Source organism: Adiantum capillus-veneris, chromosome 24 (genome assembly GCF_014529385.1).
Source record: "Adiantum capillus-veneris isolate H3 chromosome 24, ASM1452938v2, whole genome shotgun sequence".
Lineage (NCBI taxonomy): Eukaryota > Viridiplantae > Streptophyta > Polypodiopsida > Polypodiales > Pteridaceae > Adiantum > Adiantum capillus-veneris.
This window is the reverse complement of record NC_140954.1, coordinates 130,720,768-130,732,835: the sequence shown is the minus strand read 5'-3', so window position 1 is coordinate 130,732,835 and position 12,068 is coordinate 130,720,768. Positions and strand designations below refer to the sequence as shown.

The 12,068-nt window shown below is 44.9% G+C and overlaps 1 protein-coding gene across 4 annotated transcripts in view; it reads left to right on the top strand.

Annotated features, from left to right (window-relative positions):
- Positions 1–229: 229 nt before the first annotated feature.
- The window catches only part of LOC147427137 (Polynucleotide adenylyltransferase family protein), a 133,456-nt gene continuing 121,617 nt past the window's right edge, over positions 230–12,068 (top strand). For 2 of the 4 annotated variants that reach the window (XM_086498019.1, XM_086498018.1), the window contains exon 1: positions 230–614. In XM_086498019.1, coding sequence (XP_086354145.1) covers positions 294–614 — 321 coding nt within the window. In that variant the 5' untranslated portion in view covers positions 230–293. The remainder of the gene's footprint in view (positions 615–12,068) is intronic. The other 2 variants (XM_086498017.1, XM_086498016.1) reach the window with 2 other exon arrangements.

Genomic DNA, 12,068 nt, shown 5'->3' with positions numbered 1-12,068 from the left:
AGTTCTCTTATGCGGCAACGCAGTTCTCTTATGGGAAGCGTTGCCGCTGCTGAAAGGGTGCGCACATGCAAAGGGCATTTCCCTGTGGCCCTTGGAGCCGAAAAGCAAGGTGGAAGCCGCAGGGAGCTCTTTCCGCACATGTGAGAGAGTTTTGCTATGGTGATTTAACCTTCAACTCCAAAATTAGATGCCGCTGCGGTCAACTACATGCGAGATAAGGATTTAGACGCCGCTGCGGACGAATCTTCAAGCCACATCAGCAAAAATTGCCGCAGTGGCTAGTTTTCTTCAGCATGTGCGCACCCTATGAGCGAGTGGCAGTGTCGTTGGCGAGAACTAGATTCCTGTTATCGTCGTCACGTCTGTGGGTCTCGTCGTGTCGTCCTCGACACATCCTGCGCTCTTCTACTTTCAAAAGCATCACAGCAAAGCGTCCTCTCTCCAGCTCCTCCAACTTCTCCTCCACCCGGTCCAAGCAGCCTAAAAAATCCATGGCGGACTCCATCCGCATTTCCAGCCTCGAACAGAAAATTTTTGACACTCTTAAAGCTGTCCTTGTCCACTTTCAACTCAACGTTCAGCTTCGTGTGGCTGGTGGCTGGGTTCGAGACAAGGTAAGCTTTCCAACCCAGTTTTTCTCCCCTAGCAAACGTAAGCTCTGCAAAATCAAGGTTTTGAAACTTCTGAAGTCTTTCAAATGTATAGAATTGAATGTGAAGAATGTATTCTTCTTTTCCACGTGAGTGCATGTGCATTATTTGGGCCCAGAATGATGGAAGATATCGACAACAAAATGGACCAACGTGTAAATGATCAAATTTATTTTCTTCTATGCACAACAACCAAAGGACTCCTAGATGACTGGATCTTTGCAAGTGGGTTATATGCCATCATTTTGACAAGACAGCTAAAAAGGCATTAGTAGAAGAGGAATAGTGCAGAGAAGGACAAACAAACAAGGAAAAACAAAGGCTTAGTAGCTGCAGTGGTTTCAAAGACCAGCAACAAAGATGGGCTTGTTTTGATTGCTTGCATGTGATCCATGCTTCACTTGTTGTGGTTGGTGATGGTGCTGTCTATGGCTTATCTTGATTAGTGTGGCAGGGTTGTCCACTCACTCCATACCTCTTCATATTCTTTGTTGAGGCCATGTCTCTATATCTACTGGCAAGGACTCTGGAGTCCATAGATTTGCGGTCTTTGTGTCTTAAGAGTCTCATCTTCTATGTGGTGGTGGCTTTAGTATCTCCAAGGAGTAGATTAAGGAGTGAGGGCTGTTTTGTGGGTGTGCTCGACCGTATCTGAGGTAGACGTACCTTTTCCGACGGTAAGATCCATGTATGTGCCCACCTCATAGGCCTGCATGAGGCAGGGTCCCTGTTCCTACTACCTACGGTTTCTTGAGGTTAGTGTCTAAGTTTTCTGCAGTTTTCCCCTTGAGTGTCTGATAAGGGACCAAGTGGCTAGTTTATTGTCCTTTTATGTGATGATGAATGATGTGCCATGTGGGGTTTTATGAATGCGTCAAGCAACTGAGGCGGTCCCGATATAGGGACGCCTATATAGGGACTCGTGTCACAAACTGTTGACGTGTCAAAGCCTAAAGAATGGAGCCAACTTGCAGATGCTGGCCGAGGGGCCTAAACCCTAAGAAGAACAAGTAATAGAAGAAGAAGTCCTACCAACTTATGGGGACTCGGCCGATGGGGCCCCAAGTGACATAAAGGAAATAAAGCAGGACACACACATACACACAAATACAAGAAATTGCGTAGGGTTGATGATGAGGCAGATTTTCTAGAATTACGCTGGTTGATGACGTGGTAGGCTGTACGGATTTCTGTGATTTACGCTGGCAGCTTTTTGGCTTTGCTTTTGGACCAGATGCTTTTGAGTTTGAAGGCTTTTTACTGTAAACTGCTTTTGGGGCCTAGGGCCTTTAAATATGAGGTTAGGGCTCATTCTCTGGCATGCTTCCTGGAGAAGGTGCAGAGTCTAGAGTACCGGCTTGTACTGTGTTGATGCAATATAAAGAAATACCGAAAGGGGCGCCAAGGTTTGGGGCCAATACTCTCTGGGGGTGGAATTCTGCCACTCCGTGTCGCGTGTTGTCTCTCTCTTTCAGTTCAGTTGTTATTGAAGTGCTAAAAGTCTGTTCAGTCTGCTCTTTTCTATTGGCACGTAGTGCCCGTCTTGTGATAGTGGTATCAAAGCATTGGGCGTGTGCTTTTCCGAAAGCATACCGGTCCCACAAAAGAGCAGACAGAGCAAACCAGAGACTTTTGGAATTTATTTGAGTTATCTTCGTGCCTTGACCTCGGACTTACTAGCCACTCCCACCCTTACTACATCGCGCATCGGGTGCGCTCCCGTCTTCACAGCTCATGTCTTACAGAGCATAAGCCATTAAGATCACTTGCAAGAGAAGGATCCAAGATTTGTTTCAAGTCACTGTTTTTCTCAAAAGTAGTGCCATGCAGATGTTGATGTCTATAGCTACCAAGCAGCACACTTCCAGGACTTGGCAAGCTTTCAAGAAAATTTTGCCCGAAGTTATATGGTTTCTGACATCTTCCTTCGGAGTACAACTTCTGGCAGAGAGGGGTATTCTGAAATGCCTTCCATGGAAACCCTAGCAGATTATAACTTGAAATTTCTCGACATCTCTCAATAGATGTCTCTTCATGAGCAGATGACTTTGGAGGTCGAGTGCGATTGCTATCTTAGGACTATCATCACCGCCAGAGGAACATTGTTTGTCCAAGAGTTGATGGACCATGCTGCGATCGGCTACGACCTTATGAAAGGAACCTAACCCTAATTTTTTTGGTGCAGGTTTCAGGATGGAAAGTCGGTCGACTTTTCGATGTCGAGATTGCTTTTTAAGTTTGAGTTCTGTTTGATCTTGTTTGGTGATCTTGTTTGAAATCCGTTTGAATGGATGCTATCTGTTTTAAACTTGTCTTGGTGCCGATTTGAAATATTTGACTCTGGTTTTAATACTGGTTTCAATGATTGGTGATTTTACTCCCGGGTGGAGGGTGAGAAATGATGTTTGAGAATGCTTGTTCATACTCATGGCTCGGACCCTTGTGGTTATTTACGAGGGGAGTATTGTTGTTGTTACTCATGGCTCGGACCTGCATGGTTATTTACGGGGAGAGTATTAAGAAGTCTGAGCAGTGGTTACTCTTAGCACCTCCAAACGACGCAGACTGCGGTCTGGGGGACGTTTGATTGTAAAAGGCCTCTATATCTCATGGCCCGGATCTTTTTAGGTTATTTGCGGGAGGAGTAATGAGGGAGTCGTTGAACAGCTCATGGCCCGGACCTGGATGGTTATTTGCAGGGGGAGTGTTCATCGGCGGCTTTATGTTTCTATGTCTTGTAACATGCATATGTGAGCATTTGTGTCACACTGTGATGTGCCAATTACTGAATATTCCTAATTGGATGAGATTGCCTGGGTATGTAATTTTAGTGCATCAAGACACCCGTGGAAGATCAGTATGGTCTAGGTGTGATGGCTAATTTTACTACGCCGAAATATCAAGAGTTCCGATCTGGACGAAAGGAGAAGCTAACTCCTTGATCAAAAGAGCCGAAAGGAGAAGCTAACTCCTTAACAAAAAAAAAAGAGCAAACTGATTGTCCCTCAGAATGTCCCTCGGAAATTTTTGAGCTAACTTGAGTTGTTTTGCAGATATGTTGTAATCGCGGACGATTACTCTCTTTCAAGAAGGGGAGATGTCACAAATTGCTACGTGTTAAAGCCTAAAGAATGGAGCCAACTTGCAGATGCTGGCCGAGGGGCCTAAACCCTAAGAAGAACAAGTAACAGAAGAAGAAGTCCTACCAACTTATGGGGACCCGGTCCGATGGGGCCCCAAGTGACAAAGGAAATAAAGCAGGACACACACACACACACACACACATACACACAAAAGAAATTGCGTAGCTACTGATGACGTGGCAGATTGTACGGATTTCCGTGTTTTGCGTTGGCTGATGATGTGGCATGTTGTACGGATTTTTGTGATTTACACTGATAGCTTTTTGGCTTTGCTTTTGGACCAGATGCTTTTGAATTTGAAGGCTTTTACAGTAAATTGCTTTTGGGGCCTAGGGCCTTTAAATATGAGGTTATGGCTCATTCTCTGGCTTGCTTCTTCGAGAAGGTGCAGAGTATGGAGTACCGGCTTGTACTGTGTTGATGCAATATAAGAAATACCAAAAGGGGCGCCAAGGTTTGGGGCCAACACTCTCTGGGGTGGAATTCCGCCACTCCATGTCGTGTGTCGTCTCTCTCTCTCTCTGTTTAGTTGTTATTGAAGTGCTAAAAGTGTGTTCAGTCTGTTCTTTTCTCTTGGCACGTGGTGCCCGTCTTGTGACAGCGTGCCTCTCCCTTACTGCTCATTGATTTAGTGTGCAAATGATAGCCAATGTTTTGGGTCTACATCTCTGCAGCATTTTTTGGCATCGCCCTCGCTAGCATTTTGCAGATTGGCTGTCTCTCTCTCTATCTCTCATTAGCGCTCACTCTTCACCTCTTTGTAGCCGCCTTCTGCAGGTCCTGTGTCTGCAGGTGTTTGCCTTGTGCGGTGGGCTGCGCTTGGTTGGAGGCTGATTCGGTGGAGTTTTATCATGATAGATCCGAGATGTGGTCGTCGTCCATGTTCATGAGGAGGTTTACTCTCACAGGTGCAGACTTGATCGCTATTCAAGTCACCTTTTTAGTTGCACCTTTGACGCGGTATGAGAGCAAAGGTGTGCTCTTGAGTCGGATCGGTGATTTGTGCGAGCTTTGGTGCTGATTTTTCGCGACAAGGAGGTGTGTTGCTGGTTGCCATTGTTTTCCACCCTCTTAGTGGTTGATTTGGAGAACTCTCTTTATCTTAAGTGGGCATAGCCTTCGCCCAACTTTTCCTTAACTATGGAGCGAGGTGAAGGATCTACTATAAACTCGGAGAACTACACACAAAGAGTTTGCCAATGATGGAGCAACTCATTGCAAGGAGTGAGGAGATTGGTCCTAGTTCTACTATGGTGTAGGAGATCAAGCAATTATAATTCCTATCCTTCCCACCTTTCTATTGATTGGCAATTGGATGGCAAGAACTATGCCATCTGGAGAGCGACTATGATAGCAGTCTGCAACTCATAATCGCTTGGAGGCTTTGCCAGTAGCAACTTTCAGAAGCCAAAGGATTTAGCGGGAGCGAAGTTGTGGGAGTGCGTCAATGGTCAGGTTCTTTCACACCTCAATAGAAAAGAACTTGTATCCTTCTTGTATTAATCTTAAATTTTATGTCACATGCACGTCTATTTCTACGTGTACGTGGACAAGCTACTTCATGACATGGGTTCAGTTCAATTCAGTCAGCCTAGCTTAGGAAGTGATATGGCACTTTTGTGAGTCTGTTCGCAGACTGTGTATGTCCAGACACTTAGATTAGATGCATATCCTCTGGTTGCACACAGCATGATCATTAGATTTCCATTAGAACCCATCAGGAGCATTTTTACAGTGCATAGACCTATTTTTCCTATTTTAGCCAATTTTCACTTATTATTTTTAAGTGACTTTTGTTGGGAACTGGGTAGGGCAAATTAGCCAAGCATGTATATAAGGAAACCTAGCGCTAGCACAATCTGGCAGAAGGGGCAGTAGGGACCAGACATCCAACAGGCACCTTCTCAGCAAGACTCCCCAGCAAGACTCCCCAACAGGACTCCCCTAGCGTTTTCATCAGCAACCAAGCCTAGCGTTTTTGCATGGCAGAACCAGCCCTAGCGTTTTGCATTGTAGATCAGCCCCGGCATTAGCAGAAGCAGCAGATCCATAGCGTTTTTGCATCAGAGCCCAAATCAGCCCTAGCATTTTTGCATCAGCTTGGCATCTCAGCATTTTGCAGATTCACCACGACGGAAAACCCAGAAGCACCAGCGTTTGCAGTTTTCAGCATTTAGACACAGCAGAACAAGCCCCGAACCTCGCAGATCTCACCTTCCCGCAGCAGATCCTCGATGCACGATCAGATCCACCGTAGTTTGCAGATTCAGCCCGGAAAACGCAGATTTCAGCATCTGCGTTTTCAGCGCGTCATCATTGCATCGTCGTCATCGCCGTCGTCACTGACATAGAGTCAAAATTCAGCATATAAAGATTTGCAGATTTCAGCCCTTAGCATTTTCAGATTTCAGCCCGTCTCCTCGTTGTCCTCATCGTCGTCAACATCGTCGGCAAGTCCAAAGCATTGTAGAGTTTTGTGCAATCAATAGTAGATGGCTCTCGCCATAGAGAGTGGGGCCTTCGGAGGAGGGTTGACAACATTCAGGTGTCGTATTCTTCTCTCTCTATCTCTCAGTCTCAGTACCTTCATTCATAGTGTTCACCACTTTGTTTGCGTCCATTGCACTCTCTCACTAAAGGAACGGAAGGCTCTCCCTTCCGTAAGTCAAAGGAACCTTGAGCACAGTTCGGAGCACTCATCTTGAGCAAAGTTCAACATTCACTTCCACTGCACCTTACATTGGTATCAGAGCTTTGGTAGTGTTCTGTATCACTCGAGGAAAGAACCACATAATTTTTTTTGCTTGTTGCGGTCGCACGTAACCCAAGTCCTCTTGGGCTTGTCGATTCCTAATCGTGTTTTTGAAGAGTGACAGGAATCCCAAGAAAGAAGGGCTTGTCCAACCTCCCCTTGTTTCTTTTTTCACTCATATAGAACGGACCGTGCACTTAGCAGCCGGCCAATCGACGTGAGGTAGGGAAAAAGCAATCTTGGTGTGAGCGCAAGGCCGCCAAGGGTGCCCCCGCGGGAAAGAGAAGAGCTCGAGTGAAGAGAAGATCCTTCTCTAACACAGATTGTAAGCTAAAGAAGAACCTCAAGAACCTCAAGAACCTCAAGAACTCAAGACCCTCAAGAACCCAAGAGCCCAAGGCCCACAAGACCCCAAGTTCCTCGTGAACTTAAGAACCCAAGACTTCAGTGTATGGTCATTACGCGAAGCGGAATGGATACTTCGCATGGAGGTGATAAGCATGAGGGTGGTGAAGAAGAATTTTTCCCACTAGGAGGTTTTTCCGACGCTCCCCCTTCCCCATCTACGCTAAGGATTGCACCAACTCCGATGGAGGCTTTCAACAAGATGATGATGGACAGGAAGTTAGAACGCGAAGAAAGAACAGCAGAAAGAATGGCAGCCATAGAGCATAAATACAAAGAAAGAATGGCAGTCATAGAGCGTGAGCGCGAGCAAGCATGCTTAGCGGCCGAAGAAAGAATAGCAGAATTGGATCGCAAGCACGAAGAGCGTGAAGCGCAGAGAGCCCAACACATGCAAAAGTTGTTTCGACTCTTTTCTAATGTGTAGGCACAGATTGCAAAGGATCAGGAGAAGGAGACTCTCTCAGTCTTGTCTTCTCCAAAGCACGACACACATGATTTGCATGATAATGATAAGCATGATCAAGATGTGATTACTCACGAGCATGATGATTTGCACGATAATGATGTGATTATTCACAAGGATGATGGTTTAGTTGATACTTTGTCTAGTGAAGCTACCCTCATTGCAGATTCGATCGATCACGAAGAACCGATCTTGGCTCTCGAGTTGAGATCCCAAGAACCCCCACAGGAAGTATTATCTGTACAAATGATTAGTCAGCACGCATTGTTCGAGTGTTTCATTCATGATGCTTTCTTGTATTTTAGTCACCGTCCTTATGTGATCCCTTTTCACAGGCATGACATATTGCACGATGAGCACCATTCATTCATGAATGAGCACGGATGTATGCGGATGGTTCATGAAAAGATGAAATGTTTGCATTCAAGGAATTCACTTTCCATGTCTCTTCCTTGACATGACACAGTCTCCGAAAGAGCACAAGAAGGATTGAGCTTCAGGCATCGGCATTTCCATTGTGATTTGCCACAGTTGATAGATTTAGATCAGAAAGACAAGTTTGGATTCCATTGTTTGCGTGTATTTGATGAACGGTGTGGCACTCCGTCTATATGTTCATCTACATTGCATGCACAGTCTTTAAAGAAGATAGAATTTTTCCAGTCACTTTATGTGGAATGGGTATGTTCATGTTTTTGTGTTGAAAGTGGTTTCAAAAATTATCAGCCTCGGAGATTCTTGAAGAACGTAGACGCATGACTATGGACGATGTTGAAGCATTGAAGGAGCCACATAAGACTTTGTCGCTTTCGGTGCGGCCCAAAGAAGCAAGCGTTGCAGACCTTTATGAAGTTCAAGTATCGCATGACCCACGCATCAGAGTGGGCCGGTGAAGAGTCCTTTCCAGGATTCCAGACGTTGTTGGCGATCTCCCTCGACGTCATACAGTTCGGTACTAGTACCTCACTTTGAAAAGGAGGGGATGTCACGTGCACATCTAACCCTATGTGTACGTGGACAAGCTACTTCATGACATGGGTTCATTTCAGTTCAGTCAGCCTAGATTAGGAAGTGATCTGGCACTTTTGTGAGTGTTCGCAGACCGTGCATGTCCATACACTTAGAGTAGATGCATACCCTCTGGTTGCACACAGCATGATCATTAGATTTCCATCAGAACCCATCTGGAGCATTTTTACAGTGCATAGACCTATTTTTCCTATTTTAGCCAATTTTCACTTATTATTTTTAAATGACTTTTGTTGGTAACTGGGTAGGGCAAATTAGCCAAGCATGAATATAAGGAAACCTAGCGCTAGCACAATTTGGCAGAAGAGGCAGTAGGGACTAGACATCCAACATGCACCTTCTCAGCAAGACTCCCCAACAGGACTCCCCTAGCGTCTTCATCAGCAACCAAGCCTAGCGTTTTTACATGGCAGAACCAGCCTTGGCGTTTTGCATTGCAGATCAGCCCCGGCATTAGCAGAAGCAGCAGATCCATAGCGTTTTTGCATCAGAGCCCAAATCAGCCCTAGCATTTTTGCATCAGCCTGGCATCTCAGCATTTTGCAGATTCCCCGCGACAAAAAACCTAGAAGCACCAGCGTTTTCAGTTTTCAGCATTTAGACACAGCAGAACAAGCCCCGAACCTCGCAGATCTCACTTCCTGCAGCGGATCCTCGTCGCACGGTCAGATCCAGCGTAGTTTGCAGATTCAGCCCGAAAAACGCAGATTTCAGCATGTGCATTTTCAGCACATCGTCGTTGCATCGTCGTCATCGCCGTCATCACCGACATAGAGTCAGAATTATGCTGATAAAGATTTGCAGATTTCAGCCCTTAGCATTTTTAGATTTCAGTCCGTCTCGTCGTCGACATCGTCGGCAAGTCCAAAGCATTGTAGAGTTTTGTGCAATCAATTGTAGACCGCTCTCGCCATAGAGAGTGGGGCCTTTGGAGGAGGGTTGACAACATTCTGGTGTCGTATTCTTCTCTCTCTGTGAAGAACACTATTACTAAGTGTATTTATTCATAACTATACTTAGATGAAAACTGAAAAACTGAACTAGACTAGAGACAAAGACACAAGAGAGGAATGTGTGTTTGATTGATTGAATCTGTTACAAGAGTGTTCTTATATAGAATCTGAAAAGACACGATGAAAAGACATGACCATAGGCCAATAGACATGACTCTAGGCCAATAGTCATGTCCCTCTGTTGTAGAGTTGTAACCCTTCGGCGTAAAGGTGCAGCCATTCGTTGAAGAGGCATGGCTATTCGTCGAACAGGTACAACTCTTGGTCGAAGAGACGCATCTTTTCGAGAATAAGGGTCTCTGATCTGGTACGTCTTTGTATCTGCAAGAGAATCACGTAAAGAAGGTAAAGAATACGTCACAATCGTGACATTCCCTCCCATTTAAAATAAAACCTTGTTATTAAATAATTGTCATGCGTTTATCAAAAAATTCTTGTAAAAGGTTAGGGTATTGTTGCATTTCTTCATCCGTTTGCCAAGTAGAGTCTGACTCTTCAAGGTCCATCCACTTGACTAGAAACTCGGTAATAATCTTCCTTCTTGTCTCCTTTTGTCGAACATCAAGAATAAGTTCTGGGATTAGAATCAAGTGTTCTTCTTCAATTTCTGGAACATAGGATGAGACATCTGGAATAATTGAATCTCTTGGGATATATTTCTTTAACCAAGAAATATGAAATGTTGGATGAATCTTTCCCCATGCTATTGGAAGTTCGATTCTGTAACCAACTGTAGAATACTTCTTCAAAATCTTGAAAGGACCATAATACCTAGGCCGTAACTTGGGAAAAACAGACTTTATTGTTTTGTATCGATGCGAGGCAACATATAGTAACACCAAATCTCCTTCTTGAAATTCTGTATGGCGACGGTGTTTATTTGCTTGCTTTTGATAAGTCTGTCGAACATGTGCCAATCTGTTCTTGATCTGAAGAAGGATATCTTGCATTTCATTTACCAACTGATCTGCTAAAGCAACTTTATGTTGTATCACAAAGTTTGTGGGAATCAATGGTGTATGTCCAAATGCTGCTTGGAAAGGAGTCATTCCAATCGCTGAATGAAAAGAATTATTGTAAGCAAACTCCACCAAAGGTAAATATTCTTCCCAAGAATTTAGGCGGGTTTGTATGTAATGTCGCAACATTTCCTCCAATATTTGATTCACTCGTTTAGTTTGTCCATCAGTCTGTGGATGATAAGCTGAACTGACCAAATGACTTGAATAAGGAAGTCCAAAAATGTCCTGTGAACTTGGGATCTCGATCTGAAATTATTGATTTTGGTAGTCCATGGATTCGAAATATATGTTGCACAAATAACGAAGCAATATCTGGTGCTGAAGCAGTAGTTTTGCAAGGTATGAAATGTGCCATCTTTGAAAATCGATCCACAATCACCAATATCTGAGTATTGCCTTTTGATGATTTAGGCAACGTTGTAATGAAATCCATACTAATGCTTTCCCATCGCTCATTTGGAATTGGTAAAGGTTGTAACAATCCTTGTGGTAACTGTCTTGATGAAACCGGGCCGTAGGGCGGTAGGCGTTGGCTTTCACCCGAAATTCTTTACTTTATACACACACACAGAGCACTTTGCAAAGAGAACTTGCTATGGGAATTAACACTTAATCACACACACAGCTCGGAAGCTAGAATGCTCCGAGCAGACGCCGACAACCTGTAGGCCCCAAAATTGGCGCCCCTTTCGGTATTTCTTTATTCTTTAGGAGGGTAAATTACAAGGTAAGGTCCTGGGAATCCTTCACGTGTATCCACCTAGATACCATTTGATTTGGCCAAATTTCGGCAGCATAACAGCCCCAAAACTTGCGCGAAACCAATTCCCCTGCTGGAACTCGCTTGCACTGTCGTATACCCTCTGATTCCTGTCCAAAAACAGTAAATTCAGCACGCTGTATTTACTGGTTTTTGCCCTGTTTTCAGCCCCAAACAGTCCCCTAACTGTCCTTTGCCAGTGGGGCACGATTCCCAATGATCCTGGCGTCCGTATGGCTGAAAAACAGTGAATTTACAGCGCATACACAGCGCTGATTTTGCACCTGTACGGTGAGGTTATGACCCTCACCAGTGCCTGCTTTGGAGCAACACTTAGCTACCCCTGTTCCTGCTCAAGGAGGCTCTTGCCTCAGCACAAAAGCATGAACCCACACAACTGTACATCAGTCAAATGAGTAGCCCTCTTGTGGGGCATCACATAACTGCACGTAGGGGGGAGAGAGAGCAGTGTGTAGTGTGCAGGGCATCACTCCTAGCACCACACTGTACATGAGAGGGAAAGAAAGCACTCCATAGCTCTTAACCTGTGACAGGTTGCAAATGAGGCCTCTCCCAGCATAAAAATCAGCGCCCATTTTTCTGCAAGAGGAAAGTTCACCAAAATGTGACACTTGGCGCATTTTCAAGCATTTTCCCGTTTCGGGTTCGTCGCTTAAAAATATCCCAACCGACGCGTCAGTTGACTTCGCGGCAGAGTTATAAAGTGTTCCCCTAGTCATACCGGAGGTAATGACGCGAACACATTTCACGGCCCAAAATAGCAGTTCCCTAAATTTTAGGAGATGCTTCCGTTGGGCTCCCATTGGT